Source organism: Nerophis lumbriciformis, linkage group LG24 (genome assembly GCF_033978685.3).
Source record: "Nerophis lumbriciformis linkage group LG24, RoL_Nlum_v2.1, whole genome shotgun sequence".
NCBI lineage: Eukaryota > Metazoa > Chordata > Actinopteri > Syngnathiformes > Syngnathidae > Nerophis > Nerophis lumbriciformis.
Genome location: NC_084571.2, coordinates 33,600,010 through 33,621,313, shown reverse-complemented (window position 1 = coordinate 33,621,313; position 21,304 = coordinate 33,600,010). Strand labels below are relative to the sequence as shown.

The following is a 21,304-nucleotide window of genomic DNA, read 5'->3' as shown; positions in this document are numbered from 1 at the left end:
ACTCCCTTGTTGCACTAGCTTTTGTGCTGTGGGAACTCCCGAGTTGCACTAGCTTTTGTTCAGCGTGCACTCCATAGCTGCACTAGTTTTTGTTCCGTGTGCACTCCGTAGATGCACTAGCTTTTGTTCTGTGTGCACTCCGTAGATGCACTAGCTTTTGTTCTGTGTGCACTCCATAGATGCACTAGCTTTTTTTCTGTGTGCACTCCGTAGCTGCACTAGCTTTTGTTCTGTGTGCACTCCGTAGATGCACTAGTTTCTGTTCTGTGTGCACTCCGTAGCTGCACTAGTTTTTGTTCTGTGTGCACTCCATAACTGCACTAATTTTTGTTCCGTGTGCACTCCGTAGATGCACTAGTTTTTGTTCTGTGTGCACTCCGTAGATGCACTAGTTTGTGTTCTGTGTGCACTCTGTAGATGCACTAGTTTTTGTTGTGTGTGCACTCCGTAGATGCACTAGTTTGTGTTCTGTGTGCACTCTGTAGATGCACTAGTTTTTGTTGTGTGCACTCCGTAGATGCACTAGTTTCTGTTCTGTGTGCACTCCATAGCTGCACGAGTTTGTGTTCTGTGTGCACTCCGTAGATGCACTAGTTTTTGTTCTGTGCGCACTCCATAGCTGCACGAGTTTTTGTTCTGTGTGCACTCCGTAGCTGCACTAGTTTGTGTTCTGTGTGCATTCCGTAGATGCACTAGTTTTTGTTCTGTGCACACTCCATAGCTGCACAAGTTTTTGTTCTGTGTGCACTCCGTAGCTGCACTAGTTTGTGTTCTGTGTGCATTCCGTAGATGCACTAGTTTTTGTTCTGTGCGCACTCCATAGCTGCACGAGTTTTTGTTCTGTGTGCACTCTGTAGCTGCACTAGTTTGTGTTCTGTGTGCACTCCGTAGATGCACTAGTTTTTTGTTTTGTGCTAATAAATGACCATATTACCTGCATGCCATCTCCTGTCTCTGTACCCCAGGGTCACGCGAGGAGGTCACAAAAAAGGTAACAAGAAATACAGTGTGTAAACATTTGTGTAAACAAATATTTCATCCTACAATCGAATAAAACAGAATGAGTAAAATAGATACACTATTTGACACATGGTTAAGCAGAGATAGTATAGGTATAAAGTGCAATTACATCGTCATGACAACATCTGTTGTGTAATTGTATGATTAATTCAAGGTTATATTTTTAAATTTTTTTTTCAATCTTTTCACATTACCGAAATGATATATGGCTATACTAGTCTATGTTCATTTCAGGAATAAATACAATTTATTTGTAAGCAGTTTGAATGGTTTGATCATCCATTATCCAGGGTCACTCTGTCACAACCCCTGCAGCCGCAAAATTGATTGCCTTTTCTTTTCTTCTGACAAGAGCAAGTTGACGTGATACCAAGGACGTCTCAGCGCCCACTCCACTAAATTGACGTGGAAATGAGCGGTAGTCTGCTAGAGAAGTGCCTCCGTTTTAAGCGGTAGAATAGCTTGTCATTTCTTAACTTACAACACCGTGGGGCTTCGGGTGGCAAAGTTCTTTTGGCAAGCAGTTCTAGGTAATACAGGCGCCAACATAATGCACACAGTTTTTAATTTTAGTAACAATTTAAGATATTAACTACCGTAAGTCACTCCGGAGTATAAGTCGCACCGGCCGAAAATGCATAATAAAGAAGGAAAAAAACATATATAAGTTGCACTGGAGTATAAGTCGCATTTTTGGGGGAACTTTATTTGATAAAAGCCAACACCAAGAATAGACATTTGAAAGGCAATTTAAAATAAATAAAGAATAGTGAACAACAGGCTGAATAAGTGTACGTTATATGAGGCATAAATAACCAACTGGTATGTTAACGTAACATATTATGGTAAGAGTCATTCAAATAACTATAACATATAGAACATGCTATACGTTTACCAAACAATCTGTCACTCCTAATCGCTAAATCCCATGAAATCTTATACGTCTAGTCTCTTACGTGAATGAGCTAAATAATATTATTTGATATTCTACGCTAATGTGTTAATAATTTCACACATAAGTCGCTCCTGAGTATAAGTCGCACCCCCGGACAAACTATGAAAAAAACTGCGACTTATAGTCTGTATGGGTATATATATATATATATATATATATATATATATATATATATATATATTCAGTTGTGGTCAAAAGTTGACATACACTTGTAAAGAACATAATGTCATGGCTGTCTTGAGTTTCCAATAATTTCCACAACTCTTATTTTTTTGTGATAGAGTGATTGGAGCACATACTTGTTGGTCACAAAAAAAAACATTCATGAAGTTTGGTTCTTTTATGAATTTATTATGGGTCTACTGAAAATGTGAGCAAATGTGCTGGGTCAAAAGTATACATACAGCAATGTTAATATTTGCTTACATGTTCCTTGGCATGTTTTACTGCAATAAGGCGCTACCAGCTTCCGGCAAGTTTCTGGTTGAATTTTTGACCACGACTCTTTACAAAATTGGTGCAGTTCAGCTAAATGTGTTGTTTCTTCAGCATTGTCCACATGTTTAAGTCAGGAATTTGGGAAGGCCATTCTAAAACCTTCATTCGAGCCTGATTCCTTTACCACTTTTGACGTGTGTTTGGGGTCATTGTCCTGTTGGAACACCCAACTGCGCCCAAGACCCAACCTCCGGGCTGATGATTTTTAGGTTGTCCTGAAGAATTTGGAGGTAATCCTCCTTTTTCGTTGTCCCATTTACTCTCTGTAAAGCAGCAGTTCCATTGGCAGCAAAGCAGGCTCAGAACATAATACTACCACCACCATGCTTGACGGTAGACATGGTGTTCCTGGGATTAAAGGCCTCACCTTATCTCCTCCAAACATATTGCTGGGTATTGTGGCCAAACAGCGCAATTTTTGTTTCATCTGACCACAAAACTTTCCTCCAGAAGGTCTTATCTTTGTCCATGTGATGTCAGATGAAACAACAATTTAGCTGTTTGGCCACAATACCCAGCAATATGTTTGGAGGAGAAAAGGTGAGGCCTTTAATCCCAGGAACACTATGCCTACCGTCAAGCATGGTGGTGGTAGTATTATGCTCTGGGCCTGTTTTGCTGCCAATGGAACTGCTGCTTTACAGAGAGTAAACCTACTCAGTGGCCTAGGGGTTAGAGTGTCCGCCCTGAGATCGGTAGGTTGTGAGTTCAAATCCCGGCCGAGTCATACCAAAGACTATAAAAATGGGACCCATTACCTCCCTGCTTGGCACTCAGCATCAAGGGTTGGAATTGGGGGTTAAATCACCAAAAATGATTCCCGGGCGCGGCCACCGCTGCTGCTCACTGCTCCCCTCACCTCCCAGGGGGTGATAAAGGGTGATGGGTCAAATGCAGAGAATAATTTCGCCACACCTCGTGTGTGTGACAATCATTGGTACTTTAACTTTAACTTTAAATGGGACAATGAAAAAGGAGGATTACCTCCAAATTCTTCAGGACAACCTGAAATCATCAGCCCGGAGGTTGGGTCTTGGGCGCAGTTGGGTGTTCCAACAGGACAATGACCCCAATTACACGTCAAAAGTGGTAAAGGAATGGCTAAATCAGGCTAGAATTAAGGTTTTAGAATGACCTTCCCAAAGTCCTGGACAATGCTGAAGAAACAAGTCCATGTCAGAAAACCAACACATTTAGCTGAATTACACCAGTTTTGTCAAGAGGAGTGGTCAAAAATTCAACCAGAGGCACGATAGAGAGCTTACTGACCAACCGCATCTCTGTCTGGACTGGAGCCTGCAGTGCCTCAGACTGGAAGTCTCTCCAGAGAGTGGTGAGGACGGCAAAAAATATCATCAGGACTCCTCTTCTTCCTATCCAGGGAGATCGCAAAAAGCCGCTGCCTGACCAGGGCTCAGAAAATCTGCAGAGACTCCTCCCACCCCCCCACCAAGGACTGTTTTCACTGCTGGACTCTAGAAAAAGGTTCCGCAGCCTCTGTAGCAGAACCTCCAGGTTCTGTAACAGCTTCTTCCCTCAGGCCATCAGACTCTTGAACGCATCAAAATAATCCCCGCAATTCCCCCCCCCCAAAAACTGATTAACTCGCTGGAATATAAAGACAATATAACATACATCCATTGTTAGAATAATTGTTTCTAAATTATCACAAAAACTTTGTGTTACATTGAGGGTCTGATGAGAAGACAAAAGCCGTCTTTGAAACCTACCAAGAGTAAGGCTCGTAAAACTCCACTGTGTGGGGGGGAAGCAAGATGAAGGTGTTCCTGTGTTGTCTCATGTATGGTAATCAACAGAAGGATGTTGTTCTGGCCCAAGGACTTCAGAGCGGAGAGATGACAGGATCTGCCCAATTTCCAGACGAACTCTTTTTGAAGTATTTTATGGAACTCTTTTTGAACTGTTTTACGAACTCTTTTTGAACTGACCTTTCCTGTGAATGGTTTACGACCTCTTCTGTGAACTTTTTGCGACCTTTGTCCTTTGGAAACAAAGGTGGCCATGTGGTCGGGGAGGGTCCAAAATAAAAGGAAGCAAGCATGCAATCTTTTGGCAGAGCGTGCTGGAGACTGTACAAGAGTACAGTGTGTCCAGGCGTGTCTCCTCAATTGAGTCCAAATTGAATTCTGTCTCGGTTTAATTCTTTGCCTCTTGTCTTGTTTAATAGAAGTCATCAGTGTTTGAACCTGACATCCATAAACATGGATGCATATGAAAAAGTGCAATATATTTTTCTGTACAGTAATCTATTTATTTATATCTGCACCTTATTGCTCTTTTATCCTGCACTACAACGAGCTAATGCAACGAAATGGTGTTCTTATCTGTACTGTGAAGTTCAAATTTGAATGACAATAAAAGGAAGTCTAAGTCTCTAAGTCTATTTGGCCACACTGTGCATAAATGCTGTGTAGTGGATGAGTTTTCCGCAAACCGTTACCCCAATCCAAGGTAGCCAAAACCACAAACCGTGACTCCAACCTGAGGCCGAACCCCAAGCGTAACCCTACACCTAACCGCGGTGTTACGCAATGGCTTTCCCATGTAGTTGTGTTGAAGAAACTCCACACTGTGGTGTTGGTTTATTGCATGTATTTATTGTCCAGGTACCTTTTTTTCCACTTTGTTGTTGTTGTTGCTGACTGGGCTGCCGGTTGTGACATGTTCATGTTGTACATATTTACATACAAACACCGCAACAATCAATCTGAATGATATTAATAACGCAAATAATAATTATAATAATATTAAAGGCACTCTGATGGTCACTTGACACAACTTAATGACTTTTGGCACTATCAAAATAGAACATCTGGCAACCTATTTTTAAACCAAAACGTGAAATGAGCAGACATTGTGTACTTAGATATATAATACATGTTATCTAAATCAATGAATAGCACTGAAAACATTCCGTAAGCCCACGTGAGATTTCAAGGTCCACCTCTTGACGTGACACTTTTACGCACATCCATAAAAAGAGACATGTTGTTCATGTCTTAAAGAACATCTTTTGTGACTTCTTTTGCTGTTACCATGACACCGACAGGAAGTGCTTTCAGGTATAATGAATACTTTTAATGAAGGTTTTATTTTGTATTAAATAATATGTCCAAAACCCAAAACCGGTGAAGTAAGCACGTTGTGTAATTTGTAAATAAAAACAGAATACAATGATTTGCAAATACTTTTCAACCTATATTCAATTGAATAGACTGCAAAGACAAGATATTTAATGCTATTTTTTTTTTTTGCAAATAATCATTAACTTAGAATTTAATGGCAGCAACACATTGCAAAAAAGTAATTTCTACCACTGTGTTACATGGCCTTTCCTTTTAACAACACTCAGTAAACGTTTGGGAACTGAGGAGACCAATTTTTTTAAGCTTTTCAGGTGGAATTGTTTCCCATTCTTGCTTGATGTACAGCTTAAGTTGTTCAACAGCATACACTGTTGTGGTATTTTACACAACATAATGTGCCACACATTTTCAATGGGAGACAGGTCTGGACTACAGGCAGGCCAGTCTAGTACCTGCACTCTTTTACTATGAAGCCATGCTGTTGTAACACAAGGCTTGGCATTGTCTTGCAGAAATAAGCAGGGGCGTCCATGATAACGTTGCTTGGATGGCAACATATGTTGCTCCAAAACCTGTATGTACCTTTCAGCATTAATGGCGCCTTCACAGATGTGTAAGTTACCCATGCCTTGGGCACTACTACACCCCCATACCATCAAAAATTCTGGCTTTTGAACTTTGAGCCGAGAACAATCCGGATGGTTCTTTCCTTCTTTGTTCCGGAGGACACGACGTCCACAGTTTCCAAAAAACAATTTGAAATGTGAACTCGTCAGACCACAGAACACTTTTCCACTTTGCATCAGTCCATCTTAGATGAGCTGGGGCCCAGCGAAGCCGGCGTCGTTTCTGGGTGTTGTTGATAAGTGTTTTTTTCGTTTTGCATAGAATTTTAACTTGCACTTACAGATGAAGCGACAAACTGTAGTTACTGACAGTGGTTTTTTGAAGTGTTCCTGAGCCCATGTGGTGATATCCTTTACACACCGATGTCGCTTTTTGATGCAGTACCGCCTGAGGGATCGAAGATCACGGGCATTGAATGTTACGTGCAGTGATTTTTCCAGATTCTCTGAACCTTTTGATGATATTACAGACCTTAGATGGTGAAATCCTTAAATTCCTTGCAATAGCTGGTTGAGAAATGTTGTTCTTAAACAATTTGCTCACGCATTTGCTCACAAAGTGGTGACCCTGGCCCCGTCCTTGTTTGTGAATGACTGAGCATTTCATGGAAGCTGCTTTTATACCCAATCATGGCACCCACCTGTTCCCTAATGAGCCTGTTCACCTTTGGGACGTTCCAAATACGTGTTGGATGAGCATTCCTCAACTTTCTCAGTCTTTTTTGACACTTGTGCCAGCTTCTTTGAAACACGTTGCTGGCATCAAATTTCCAAAATGAGCTAATATTTGCAAAAAAAAATAACAAAATGTTCCAGTTCGAACGTTAAGCATCTTCTCTTTGCAGTCTATTCAATTGAATATAAGTTGAAAAGGATTTGCAAATCATTGTATTCTGTTTTTATTTACCATTTACACAACGTGCCAATTTCACTGGTTTTGGGGCTAAATATACTTGGCCAGTAAATCTGATTCTGATTCAAACTAACACCGGCTTGTAAAATGAAGGATTGTGTCCCTGCTGTTGCATCGAGGATACATCAAAGGGTTACATTTCAGTAAAGAAGTGAGCATTTGTAACATCAAAAACCATACAAAATAAATTCAAGTTAAATTTGTACATTCATTAGCTTCTTTAAACTTTTTAAACATTACGGCCGTTTACCAGAGCGGCTCCATTACGCTTTCACACCTATAGGTATCTATCTCCAAAGCGGCGCCATCCTTCATGCTGGGTATTTACAATTCCGCCAGGCACCCGACTGAGGACTTAGGCACCCAAAGTGAACCGTTTTTAAAGGGGAACATTATCACCAGACCTATGTAAGCGTCAATATATACCTTGATGTTACAGAAAAAAGACCATATATTTATTTTAACCGATTTCCGAACTCTAAATGGGTGAATTTTGGCGAATTAAACGCCTTTCTAGTATTCGCTCTCGGAGCGATGACGTCACATCGGGAAGCAATCCGCCATTTTCTCAAACACCGAGTCAAATCAGCTCTGTTATTTTCCGTTTTTTCGACTGTTTTCCGTACCTTGGAGACATCATGCCTCGTCGGTGTGTTGTCGGAGGGTGTAACAACACGAACAGGGACGGATTCAAGTTGCACCAGTGGCCCAAAGATGCGAAAGTGGCAAGAAATTGGACGTTTGTTCCGCACACTTTACCGACGAAAGCTATGCTACGACAGAGATGGCAAGAATGTGTGGATATCCTGCGACACTCAAAGCAGATGCATTTCCAACGATAAAGTCAAAGAAATCTGCCGCCAGACCCCCATTGAATCTGCCGGAGTGTGTGAGCAATTCAGGGACAAAGGCCCTCGGTAGCACGGCAAGCAATGGCGGCAGTTTGTTCCCGCAGACGAGCGAGCTAAACCCCCTATCGACCCTAGCTTCCCTGGCCTGCTGACATCAACTCCAAAACTGGACAGATCAGCTTTCAGGAAAAGAGAGCGGATGAGGGTATGTCTACAGAATATATTAATTGATGAAAATTGGGCTGTCTGCACTCTCAAAGTGCATGTTGTTGCCAAATGTATTTCATATGCTGTAAACCTAGTTCAGGGGTCGGCAACCCGCGGCTCCGGAGCCGCATGCGGCTCTTTGATCACTCTGATGCGGCTCTGCAGCTTACTTGCTGAACCCCCCAATTTTCCCGTCAGACTTCCGGATTTCAGTGCCTCTCGCAGAAAACTCCCCGGATTAATATTCACCGATTTTCACCCTTACGGCTATAATAAGGGCGTGCCATGATGGTACAACATTTGGCGCCCTCTACAATCTGTATTAACAGCGTGCCAGCCCAACACTTGTTATACAATATACATCTTCTGCTTGCACACGCACGTGACAGCAAGGCATACTTGGTCAACAGCCACACAGGTTACACTGACGGTGACCATATAAAACAACTTTAACACTCTTGCTAATAATGCGCCACACTTTGAACCAAAACCAAACAAGAATGACAAACACATTTCGGGAGAACATCTGCACCTTAACACAACATAAACACAACAGAACAAACACCCAGAATCCCATGCAGCCCTGACTCTTCCGGGCTACATTATACACACCCCCTACCACCAACTGGTCCAAATGGCTCTTTGTCTGGTAAAGGTTGCCGACCCCTGACCTAGTTCATAGTTGTTAGTTTCCTTTAATGCCAAACAAACACATACCAATCGTTGGTTAGAAGGCGATCGCCGAATTCGTCCTCGCTTTCTCCCGTGTCGCTGGCTGTCGTGTCGTTTTCGTCGGTTTCGCTTGCATACGGTTCAAACCGATATGGCTCAATAGCTTCAGTTTCTTCTTCAATTTCGTTTTCGCTACCTGCCTCCACACTACAACCATCCGTTTCAATACATGCGTAATCTGTTGAATCGCTTAAGCCGCTGAAATCCGAGTCTGAATCCGAGCTAATGTCGCTATAGCTTGCTGTTCTTTGCGCCATGTTTGTTTGTGTTGGCTTCACTATGTGACGTCACAGGAAAATGGACGGGTGTATATAACGATGGTTAAAATCAGGCACTTTGAAGCTTTTTTTAGGGATATTGCGTGATGGGTAAAATTTTGAAAAAAACTTCGAAAAATAAAATAAGCCACTAGGAACTGATTTTTAATGGTTTTAACCCTTCTGAAATTGTGATAATGTTCCCCTTTAAACGTAAAGAGGAATTGCTGCCGGAAGACGCTTCTATTCAAATGCTTAGATAATTTAACAAAGATGAGTCATAGGTTTTGTATCAGGAAGCCCTATTATATAAAGAGTCGGCAGATTGCATAGATATTCAACTCTACAATGACGTGTTGGACTTCTTGCTCAGTGTTAGGCAAAGTTACACAACAATGGAATAAATAGCCAATACAAGTAAAATTAGCGTAGTTCAGTTCAATTCATTTTCTATCCCAATCGTGGCCTGGTGACAATACGGCCTATATAGGAACAGCGCCACCGTTGAGGCCAATACAAGCTATTACAACTGCCCGTGCCAAACAGACCAAAATAACAGAAAACCTTAGAAAAGTGCTGCTAAATTGTCACCAAATAAATTACTTAAAAAAACAAAAACATTAGCGACCCAAGAGGCAAATAAATATAAACCCTTTCAATAAAAAAGGATAGTGATCGTCTTCATCAGGGGTTTTTCCACTAAAATTGCAAATTAGCATTTTAAATAGTTAAATAGATATAAAATGTAGTTATTTGTTACACAAACTGTACACATCTGGTATCCATACATATAATGTATATATGTATAAAAAGTTGACTTTAGAAAGAACTGTACAAAATATGCAGCGCTTTTGTGTTTTTCATTCGTCTAATAAACGTTACAAAGCTACATGTGACTTGCCAACCTGCTCCTCACTTCCTGTTCACCTTCCGCCTACGTACGTTTCCTTCCTCTCGTCGCTCTTCAGTCGATTTTCTCCACCTTGCCGATAATCTTCTCCTCAAATATCGGCAAAGTGGCGTCGTCCTCGCGCACCTCTTCGAACACCACCCCGCAGTCAAACTCGTCGCTCTTCTTTTTAAAGTAATACCTGCGGAAAGAAACATCGACATGCGTTTCAAATAGAGATGTCCGATAATGGCTTTTTTGCCGATATCCCGATATTGTCCAACTCTTAAATTACCGATTCTGATATCAACCGATACCGATATATACAGTCGTGGAATTAACACATTATTATGCCTAATTTTGTTGTGATGCCCCGCTGGATGCATTAAACAATGTAACTTTACCATGAATTGATTAACGTGGACCCCGACTTAAACAAGTTGAAAAACTTATTGGGGTGTTACCATTTAGTGGTCAATTGTACGGAATATGTACTGTACTATGCAATCTACTAATACAAGTTTCAATCAATCAATCAAAAACAAAGTTTTCCAAACTAAGAGAACAACTTCAACTCCAGTTATGGAGTTGAAGTTGAGATAATCCTGATACCCACTACAACTATGGGAAATACTATACTTTGACTTTCACAAAGTGCATTATTTTTTTTTTTTTTAAACATACCTCAAAACAACAGCTACAAAAACAATGAAGGCACACAGCTTCATTCCAGAGTATACTAGAGCCGTGGTTCTCAACCTTTTTTCAGTGATGTACCCCCTGTGAACATTTTTTTAATTCAAGTACACCCTAATCAGAGCAAAGCATTTTTGGTTGAAAAAAAAGAGATAAAGAAGTAAAATACACCACTATGTCATCAGTTTCTGATTTATTAAATTGTATGGCAGTGCAAAATATTGCTCATTTGTAGTGGTCTTTCTTGAACTATTTGGAAAAAAAGATATAAAAATAACTAAAAACTTGTTATAAATAAAGATTTCTACACATAGAAGTAATCATCAACTTAAAGTGCCCTCTTTGGGGATTGTAATAGAGATCCATCTGTATTCATGAACTTAATTCTAAACATTTATTTTGATGAAGTATTATTCAATAAATATATTTATTAAGGATTTTTGAATTGTTGCTATTTTTTTAGAATATTTAAAAAAAAATCTCACGTACCCCTTGGCATACCTTCAAGTACCCCCAGGGGTACGCGTACCCCCATTTGAGAACCACTGTACTAGAGCATACTTGCCAACTTTGAGACCTCCGAATTCGGGAAATTGGGGGGGGGGGGGGTTTGGTGGTATATTGTAGCGTCCCGGAAGAGTTAGTGCTGCAAGGGGTTCTGGGTATTTGTTCTGTTGTGTTTATGTTGTGTTACGGTGCGGATGTTCTCCCAAAATGTGTTTGTCATTCTTGTTTGATGTGGGTTCACAGTATGGCGCATATTTGTAACAGTGTTAAAGTTGTTCATACGGCCACCCTCAGTGTGACCTGTATGGCTGTTGACCAATTATGCTTTGCATTCACTTGTGTGTGTGAAAAGCCGTAGATATTATGTCAGTGGTCTCCAACCACGGTACTGGTCCGTGGGTAGATTGGTACCGGGCCGCACAAGAAATAAAAAATATTAATTAAAAATTAAAAATATATATATATTTTTTTTTTTATTAAATCAACATAAAAAACACAAGATACACTTACTATTAGTGCACCAACCCAAAAAACCTCCATCCCCCATTTACACTCATTCACACAAAAGGGTTGTTTCTTTCTGTTATTAATATTCTGGTTACTACATTATATATCAATATATATCAATACAGTCTGCAGGGATACAGTCCGTAAGCACACATGATTGTATTTTTTTATGACAAAAAAAAAACAACAAAAAAAAATCCCCCCCACCCCCGGTTTTCAAGCGTTGACTGGTCCGCAGTTACAAAAAGGTTGGGGACCACTGTATTATGTGACTGGGCCGGCACGCTGTTTGTATGGAGGAAAAGCGGACGTCACGACAGGTTGTAGAGGACGCTAAAGGCAGTGCCTTATAGGCACGCTCCCAATATTGTTGTCCGGGTGGTAGAGATGCGCGGTTTGCGGACACAACCGCGGAGTCCGCGGATTATCCGCGGTTCGGGCGGTTGAAATAAAAAAAAAATTAGATTTTAAATAGATTCAGGCGGGTGGCAGTTAAACCAATTCGGAAATATATATACATAGTTAAATGTTGTTACCCACATACAAAAAACGAGCAGGCACCTGCAGCATATGCCACAACAGAAGAAGAAAAAAAGAAGAGATGGACACTTTTACGGAGCGGAGAAGGGACGCCTCGCCGGGGTCCGGGACCGAGGCCCCTTCCCCTGAGAGGGCCCCACCGGGAGCCGTAGCTGAGGCGATCCGCGAGAAGGGCCCGACGCACGTCCAGGGTCACCACCGCGCCCACCGCACCGACACCCCGCCTCGTCCGCCTTCGCCGCGACCGGGGTCACGCGCAGCAGGTAAGCAGCTTACGTGCCCGCCACCCCCGTGGCCGAGGGCTCGTAACAGGGGTCACTCCGGGCGCTCCGCCCGCGCAGCTTACCTGCCCGCCACCCCCGTGGCCGGGGGCTCGTAACAGGGGTCACTCCGCGCGCTCCGCCCGCGCAGCTTACCTGCCCGCCACCCCCGTGGCCGGGGGCTCGTAACAGAGGTCACTCCGCGCGCGCAGCTTACCTGCCCGCCACCCCCGTTGCCGGGGGCGCGTAACAGGGGTCACTCCGCACGCAGTGCGCTCATGAAAGGGGTGGGGCTCACCCTGGTGAGCCGAGTGTGAGCAGAGAGTGATGAGCAAAACTGGCGCTGCGGGATGAACCGAACGCCGGGTTAAGGCGCCCGATGCCGACGCTCATCAGACCCCAGAAAAGGTTTTGGTTGATATAGACAGCAGGACGGTGGCCATGGAAGTCGGAACCCGCTAAGGAGTGTGTAACAACCCACCTGCCGAATCAACTAGCCCTGAAAATGGATGGCGCTGGAGCGTCGGGCCCATACCCGGCTGTCGCCAGCAGCGAGAGCCGCGAGGGCTAGGCCGCGACGAGTAGGATGGCCGCCACGGTGCGCACTGAAGCCTCGGGCGCGAGCCCGGGTGGAGCCGCCGCGGGTGCGAGGGACATCGCACCTCCACGCGCTTGGAGGTGCGCTCAGCGCGGCTCCCAGATGATTGCGCACTGGTGTGCGTCTGGGCCGTGACAGCGTGGCACGCATTGAATGTCTCTGCTAAATTGGATCAGTCTCCTTAATTTAACAGGCAAAAGCTTTCTAACCTCACTAATGCCTTGCATCGTCTATATTAGATATATAACAACGGGCGGATGCGGTTTTGATTAAATGTTAGAGCGGGTGGATGGCGGATGGTTGACGACTTTTGTGATGCGGTTGCGGATGAAATCATTGCCTATCCGCGCATCTCTACCGGGTGGATATCGGGGGAAATTCGAGAGAATGGTTGCCCCGGGAGATTTTCAGGAGGGGCACTGAAATTCGGGAGTTTCCCGGGAAAATCGTGAGGTTGAAACCGATACCGATAATTTCCGATATTACATTTTAAAGCATTTATCGTCCGACAATATCGGCAGGCCGATATTATCAGACATCTCTAGTTTCAAAGGACATTTTAGGGTCTGGAAAATGCTGGGAAATGATGAAATGTGAAATGGGCAAGCCGGCGTGTCTCATTTGCTGAACATTTTGACGGTGGAATCAGTTGAGAAATGTGGGAGTAGATGATCGTCTCTTTCGATCTCCTCTTTGGGGAGGAGATCTCGCCCCAAGCGGAGGAGTTGAAGTACACTATATTGCCAAAAGAACTTGGCCACCTGCCTTGACTCACATATGAACTTGAAGTGCAATCCCATTCCTAACCCATAGGGTTCAATATGATGTCGGTCCACCTTTTGCAGCTATTACAGCTTCAACTTCTTCTGGGAAGGCCGTCCACAAAGTTGCGGAGTGTGTTTTAGGGATGTCCCGATCCAGGTTTTTGCACTTCCGATCCGATACCGATTATTGTTTTTGCACTTCCGATCCGATACCGATACTGACCGATACCGATACTGACCGATACATGCCTATCCGAGCATGTATTAAAGTTTAAAGTTATTTAGCCTACTTAGTTATCAGAATCATGTTGAAAAGGGTTTTAGTACTCTTGATAACAACTAGCCAGCTGAATTAGGGGAGTTTGAATAATACACAATGGTTGGTAACAAGAAACTGACCTGTTTATTCAAGGATAAACACAAAATAGACAAAATTATACATGACAAACAGAAATGGCATCATTGAACTAGGGCTGGGCGATATGGCCTTTTTTTAATATTGAGATATTTTAAGGCCATATTGCGATACACGATATATATCTCGATATTTTGCCTTAGCCTTGAATGAACACTTGATGCATATAATCACAGCAGTATGATGATTCTATGTGTTTTGATTGATTGATTGAGACTTTTATTAGTAGGATGCACAGTGAAGTACATATTCCGTACAATTGACCACTAAATGGTAACACCCCAATAAGTTTTTCAACTTGTTTAAGTCGGGGTCCACTTAAATTGATTCATGATACAGATATATACTATCAGATATATACTATCATCATAATACAGTCATCACACAAGATAATCACATTGAATTATTTACATGATTTATAATCCAGGGTGTGGAGGGGGGCGCCGGATGTAAGTGTCAAAAAGACAGCCAAAAGAGTTTGATATGAGAATAAATCTAAAGTTAAAATATAGGGTAGAAATGCACCCATTTTCAGGAAATGTAGTCTTGATTTTCAAAATTTTCTTTCAAGGCTTGCATGTCTACATTAAAACATTGTTCTTCATACTGCATTAATATATGCTACTTTTAAACTTTCATGCAGAGAAGGAAATCACAACTAAATAGATCACACATTTTTTCAGACGGTGTTGATGTGGAAATTTTTGCCTCAGCATTTTGATGGTGTGGACGTGTGGCACCGAATGGAGATAAGCGTCTCGACAGACATTACAATATTTGAACAATGATGACGAAAACGGTTTTCTCTGTCGTGTCCGTGTGTCGAAAATTGTTATGCGCTTATTTTTTTATTTGATTTTGTGCGTGGCATAGATTTGCCGTGCGCAGAGGACGTTTGAGCAGGTGCGCACCTTAGCGGCTGCGCTAGCATCACAGCTAACGTTAGCCATGCTGCTACCTCTCTGCTGGGAGAGGACGTATACGTATGTGACGTATGACGTGACAGAATGTGACGTGTGTAAGAAGGTGCGCTTGCTGTCTGTGAGAGGGAGACACAGGAAAGAGTGAGAAAAGCCTGTATTGTACTGCCAGCAGCTAAAAGCAACTGCGTGAGATTCCACCGACCTGTGGATGTGTTGAAGGTGTGCTGGAAAATGCGGAACGGAAATTACGGAGCAGCAGAAAAGTGGAATGTATTATTTAAATCGGTGCGTTAGAAAACACGGACCGGAGTTTTTTTTTTAAACTGGTTCTGGATCGGCATTTTCCCATGCCTTGCCGATACGCATTTTTTGGCAAATATCGGCGGCCGATCCGATCCAAATATCGAATCGGGACATCCCTAGTGTGTTTATAGGAATTTTACACCATTCTTCCATAAGCGCATTGGTGAGGTCACACACTGATGTTGGTCGAGAAGGCCTGGCTCTCAGTCTCTGTTTTAATTCATCCCAAAAGTGTTCAGGTTCAGGTCAGGACTCTGTGCAGGCCAGTCAAGTTCATCCACACAAGACTCTGTCATTCATGTCTTTATGGACCTTGCTTTGTGCACTGGCGCACAGTCATGTTGGAAGAGGAAGGGGCCCGCTCCAGGATCGTTTTCCCATGTTTAGTTTTTCCTAATTTGTCCTAATTTGTTCTTATCTAGTTTGCACTTTGTCTGTGTTATTATTATTATTATTATTATTATTATTATTGGCTTTTATTTAGTTTGCACTTTGTCTGTATTATTTACTATTATCATTATTATCGACTCCTCTTTGCCTCATTCTTTTTATTTTCCTATTTTAATGATGTTAGATCTGTGTTGTTGTTGTTGTTGTTGGGGACAAGTGTTGCATCAATCCAGTGCTAACTCAACAAACCGTAAGAAACGGAGGTAAAAACTGTTCAAAAAGGGTTAAGTTCACTTTTCTCGTGTTTGACAGAGACATTTTGGGGCGACGAGGGTGCCGAATCAAATCAAATCAAATCAACTTTATTTATAAAGCACATTTAAAATTTACCACAGGGGTAGCCAAAGTGCTGTACAATGAGCAGGTTAAAAGATAAAACGAGTACCGAGCAAACACAACACAACACAAACAGAACATGATAAAAAATAAATAATTAAAATAGAATTAATAAAAACATAAAAACATAAAAACAGGATCACAGCAGGTGTATTATGGGGCGCCATTGCAGGATGGATATCACTCAGTGTTAAAAGCCATGGAATAAAAGTATGTTTTTAAGAGAGATTTAAAAACAGGAAGAGAGGAGGCTTGTCTAACACTCAGGGGTAGGTCGTTCCAGAGCTTGGGAGCAGCAACGGCGAAAGCTCTGTCACCTCTAAGCTTCAGCCTTGTGTCAGGGACCGTCAACAGCAGCTGATCGGCTGATCTTAAGGATCGGGTGGGGCAGTAAGGCTGAAGGAGGTCGGAGAGATAGGTTGGCGCGAGGTTGTTTAGACATTTAAAAACAAATAAAAGGAGTTTAAAATGTATTCGGTAACGCACAGGGAGCCAGTGAAGGGACGCTAAAATAGGGGTGATGTGCTCACGTCTGCGGGTCTGTGTTAGCAGACGAGCAGCAGAGTTCTGCACGAGCTGCAGGCGGGCGAGGGAGGCCTGGCTAATGCCAACATACAGGGCATTACAGTAATCAAGACGAGTCGAGATAAAAGCGTGGATTAATTTCTCAAGATCATGTCTTGATAGAAGCGGTTTCACTTTCGCTATTTGGCGTAATTGATAAAAGCTTTTTTGAACGACGCTGCTGATTTGTTTTTCGAATTTAAAATCTGAGTCAAACTTTACCCCCAGGTTTGTGACAGAGTCGCTGAGATACGGGGTCAGAGTGCCGAGGTCAACGTTGGGGGAGGGAGAGCGACTTGGACCGAACAACATAACTTCTGTTTTGTCTTCATTTAGGCTCAGGAAGTTAGCTGAAAGCCAGACTTTGATGTCGTGCAGGCAGTCAATAAGACTTTGAACCGTGTTATTTTGTGCCATGGGAAAATAAATCTGGCAATCATCGGCATAAAAATGAAATGCAATACTGTACTTCCTAAAAATAGAACCAAGGGGGAGAAGGTAAAGCGCAAATAAAATTGGGGCAAGGATTGAACCCTGGGGGACCCCATGTGGTAAAGGAGCTGTGGACGACATAAAACTGTCTACTTTTACACAAAAACTCCTGTCGGTTAGGTACGACCGGAACCAGTTGAGGGCGGCGCCCTTAATGCCCACACAGTTCTCAAGACGAGTGATTAAGGTGGCGTGGTCGACGGTGTCGAACGCAGCAGACAGATCTAAAAGCACCAGGACAACATATCTACCAGAATCAGTGGACAGGAGGATATCGTTAAAAACTTTTAGAAGCGCTGACTCTGTGCTGTGGAGGGCTTTAAAACCGGACTGGAACAGCTCAGTGATACCATTATGACGATGTGTTCGAAGCAGAAGACATAAAACTGCAGGTTTTAAGTTTCATGTGAGTCGGGGAGGAGGAGCCACAGTCCCCCTTTACTGTGTACCTCTTACTTGGTCCCGGTATAAACCGTTTGCTTGCCTAACAGAATTGCTATTGTGACATCCAGTGAACACATTTAGAAAAGCAGTTTCTTTCGTTCCCAAAAAAAAAAAAAAGCTAATTTTTATACTTGGCAAACTCATCACGCGGGCAGGATAAAACCTATCCGTACGTTTGACACCCCTGGATTAGCAGAAGAAGATAGATGGATGGCAAATCATGACACTCACTTGTAGTTTCCTTTCTTGGTCAGCAGCTCTTTAAACTGGCCGAGCGTCACCAGTCGCCCTTTGACAGACGTCCTGTACGGTATTGGCTCCCCGCAGAAATAATACGCCACTGTGGTGTTGTCACACGATTGCTTCTGAGGAGCTTTGTGTCTGAAAATAGAAAAATAAATAGTATTGTGTTATTCGACAAAAACACGATCAAATTGATTAATTGAAGGTTCCAATTCTACAGCGTGGCGACAAACTAAAAAATGAGAGATGCATAATAAACCACAGGTGCTTGGAAGCAGCAGAATTTAACGCCTGTCATTGAGCTCCATCTGCTGGTGAAAATATGACATGCAGCCACCCAGGTGGTGCTGCTTAGAAAAATATCGACTCCGTTTACATTAGACACCAAATCTGATTTTTTTGTTGCCCACTCCCATAGATCAGACACAGATCGGATAATTTTTTTTGCCATTCTAAACGCTCCAAAGTGCTTCAAATCTGATATTTCCGCATCAGATTTGGGCCACATCCTTATTAGAGAGTTCCGGTCGGACGGTTTTTCACGGGACACACTTGTTGTTGTTTCCGGATGAGGAGATTCTGCTCTGTTATTGATTGAAGTAAAGTCCGAATGTCATTAAAACAGTTAGCTCCATCTTTTGACACTTCTTCCACTCCCGTCCTTGCACGCTACACCGCTACAACAAAGATGACGGGGAGAAGACGCTGTCGAAGGTGAGCCACGTAAATAAGACCCGCCCACAAAACGGCGCATCCTTAAGCGACGTTCAGAAAACGACTTGAAGATGATCTGTAAAACATCCTCTATACAACATTTTGACCAAAGAACCACCATTAAATGTTATGTAGACCACAAGGAAGTCTTTTACATTTAGAAAGGAATATACAATCATACTTGTCAACCTTGACACCTCCGATTTCGGGAGATGGGGTGTTGAGGTGGGCGGGGTTTGGGGGGGGGGGGTTTGGTGGTAGCGGGGGGTGTATATTGTAGCGTCCCAAAAGAGTTAGTGCTGCAAGGGCTTCTGGGTATTTGTTCTGTTGTGTTAATGTTGTTGTTGTTGTTGTGGGCAGCACGGTGGAGGGGGGTTAGTGCGTCTGCCTCACAATACGAAGGTGCTGAGTAGTCTGGGGTTCAATCCCAGGCTCAGGATCTTTCTGTGTGGGGTTTGCATGTTCTCCCCGTGACTGCGTGGGTTCCCTCCGGGTACTCCGGCTTCCTCCCACCTCCAAAGACATGCACATGGGGATAGGTTGATTGGCAACACTAAATTGGCCCTAGTGTGTGAATGTGAGTGTGAATGTTGTCTGTCTATCTGTGTTGGCCCTGCGATGAGGTGGCGACTTGTCCAGGGTGTACCCCGCCTTCCGCCCGATTGTAGCTGAGATAGGCTCCAGCGCCTCCCGCGACCCCGAAGGGAATAAGCGGTAGAAAATGGATGGATGGATGGATGGATGTTTATGTTGTGTTACGGTGCGGATGTTCTCCCAAAATGTGTTTGTCATTCTTGTTTGGTGTGGGTTCACAGTGTGGCGCATATTTGTAACGGTGTTAAAGTCGTTTATACGACCACCCTCAGTGTGACCTGTATGGCTGTTGACCAAGTATGCTTTGCATTCACTTATGTGTGTGTAAAAGCCGCATATATTATGTGACTGGGCCGGCACGCTGTTTGGATGGAGGAAAAGCGGACGTGACGACAGGTTGTAGAGGACGCAAAAGGCAGTGTATTTAAGGCACGCCCCCAATATTGTTATCCGGGTGGAAATCGGGAGAAATTCGGGAGAATGGTTGCCCCGGGAGATTTTCGGGAGGGGCACTGAAATCCGGGAGTCTCCCGGGAAATTCGGGAGGGTTGGCAAGTATGTATATAATATGACCCCTTTAATGCGGCTTATAATCTGGTGCGCCTTTTGTATAAAAATAGACCTGAGTAGACCCGCTCATCGATAGTGCGCCTTATAATCCGGTGCGCCCTATGGTCCGGAAAATACGGTAATTTCCTTTGTTTTCGCTTTGTCGAATTGCACATGCAAGTGACCTGTGTGCGTTTATACTGGAATCTGATAAAGATCACATTTTACATGTAATCTAAACAGTCAGCTGGAAAAAAATCAGATTCCAGTGTAAACAGTCGTATTGATGGGAAAACAAGAACTTATGTTAGACAATGTCCATGGCAATGACTAAGGTGAGGTAAATGGGGGCGGGCATGAAGTCATTAAACGTGGACAGGACAGCACATACTCGGGCTCGGAGGGCGCGCAGTCAGAAACGGCAGGCACCATGCTGAGTGGAGGGACAAGTGCAGGCCTGACCGCAGTGCGACCTCGCTGGATGACCTCCATCACATACCTGAGAGAGCCAACAAGCCACTGATGAATCTAAAGACCACTTTTCACTCTGTTTGGGAGGGAAAGACACCAAAAAGACTTGGACGTCCGCAAACCTCTGCTTGGGTTGCAAAGCTCCAGACTTGAGTTTCTCCTCCTCCAGACGCCTGCGGACCTCCTCTAGCTGGATGAGAGGGCTCGGGGCTGGGTTGGGGGGCATGGTGGGGTCCTGGATGAAAGGATGAGATGGCTGCACGTTGTCCCAGGCTGAGCCGGGATGGGATCCAGCGTGGCCAGGAACCTTCTTGGAGCCTGTGGTGCTGCTGGAATACAAAATGAAGACTTGTTTTGATTTGGAGTAATAAGTGCCATCTTCAGTTGGCTGCACAATTAATCGACATCGAATCGACATTGAGGTGTAAATTAAGGCGATTAGGTATTCGCAAATCGCTAAGTTCGTTTTTCTCCGCTATCGCCGTGTGGAGGGGGCCGTGGACTGCGGGCCTGCAGTGGAATGGGGTGTGCCAGGACCGGCCTCGAAGTCAGCGACAGGTGCGTAGATGGCCCAGGTGGGTTTTGTTATCTAATCACTTGTCGTCGTGTATAAGCAGCAGCCGGGAGGAGCTGGCGTGAGAGCAAGAACGAGACTGAAAGAGACTAAAAGACAATTGCTGGAAAGCAACCTGGGGAAATCACTACAAATTAAAACTGTATTGTAACCCTAAACCGGGCTCTCATGTCGGTGCTTGGTGGTCCTAAGAACCCCCTGGAGGGTAACCTCCACACACCGCTAATCAGAATTGTTGAGCTTCGCGTTTGTTCATCTCTTGCTTCAAACAGGGATAAAGGCGTTCCCCTATGTGCATCGCTCTT

General features: G+C 43.5%; 1 protein-coding gene across 4 annotated transcripts in view; it reads right to left on the bottom strand.

The window, feature by feature from the left end:
- Positions 1–9,182: 9,182 nt before the first annotated feature.
- Positions 9,183–21,304, bottom strand: part of axin1 (axin 1) — a 73,615-nt gene continuing 61,493 nt past the window's right edge. For 3 of the 4 annotated variants that reach the window (XM_061982012.2, XM_061982011.2, XM_061982013.2), the window contains 4 exons: positions 20,548–20,754; positions 20,346–20,453; positions 18,086–18,235; positions 9,183–10,257 (listed from right to left, as the gene is read on the bottom strand). In XM_061982012.2, the coding sequence (XP_061837996.2) occupies positions 10,131–10,257; positions 18,086–18,235; positions 20,346–20,453; positions 20,548–20,754 (592 nt within the window). In that variant the 3' untranslated portion in view covers positions 9,183–10,130. The remainder of the gene's footprint in view (positions 10,258–18,085; positions 18,236–20,345; positions 20,454–20,547; positions 20,755–21,304) is intronic. The other variant, XM_061982014.2, reaches the window with a different exon arrangement.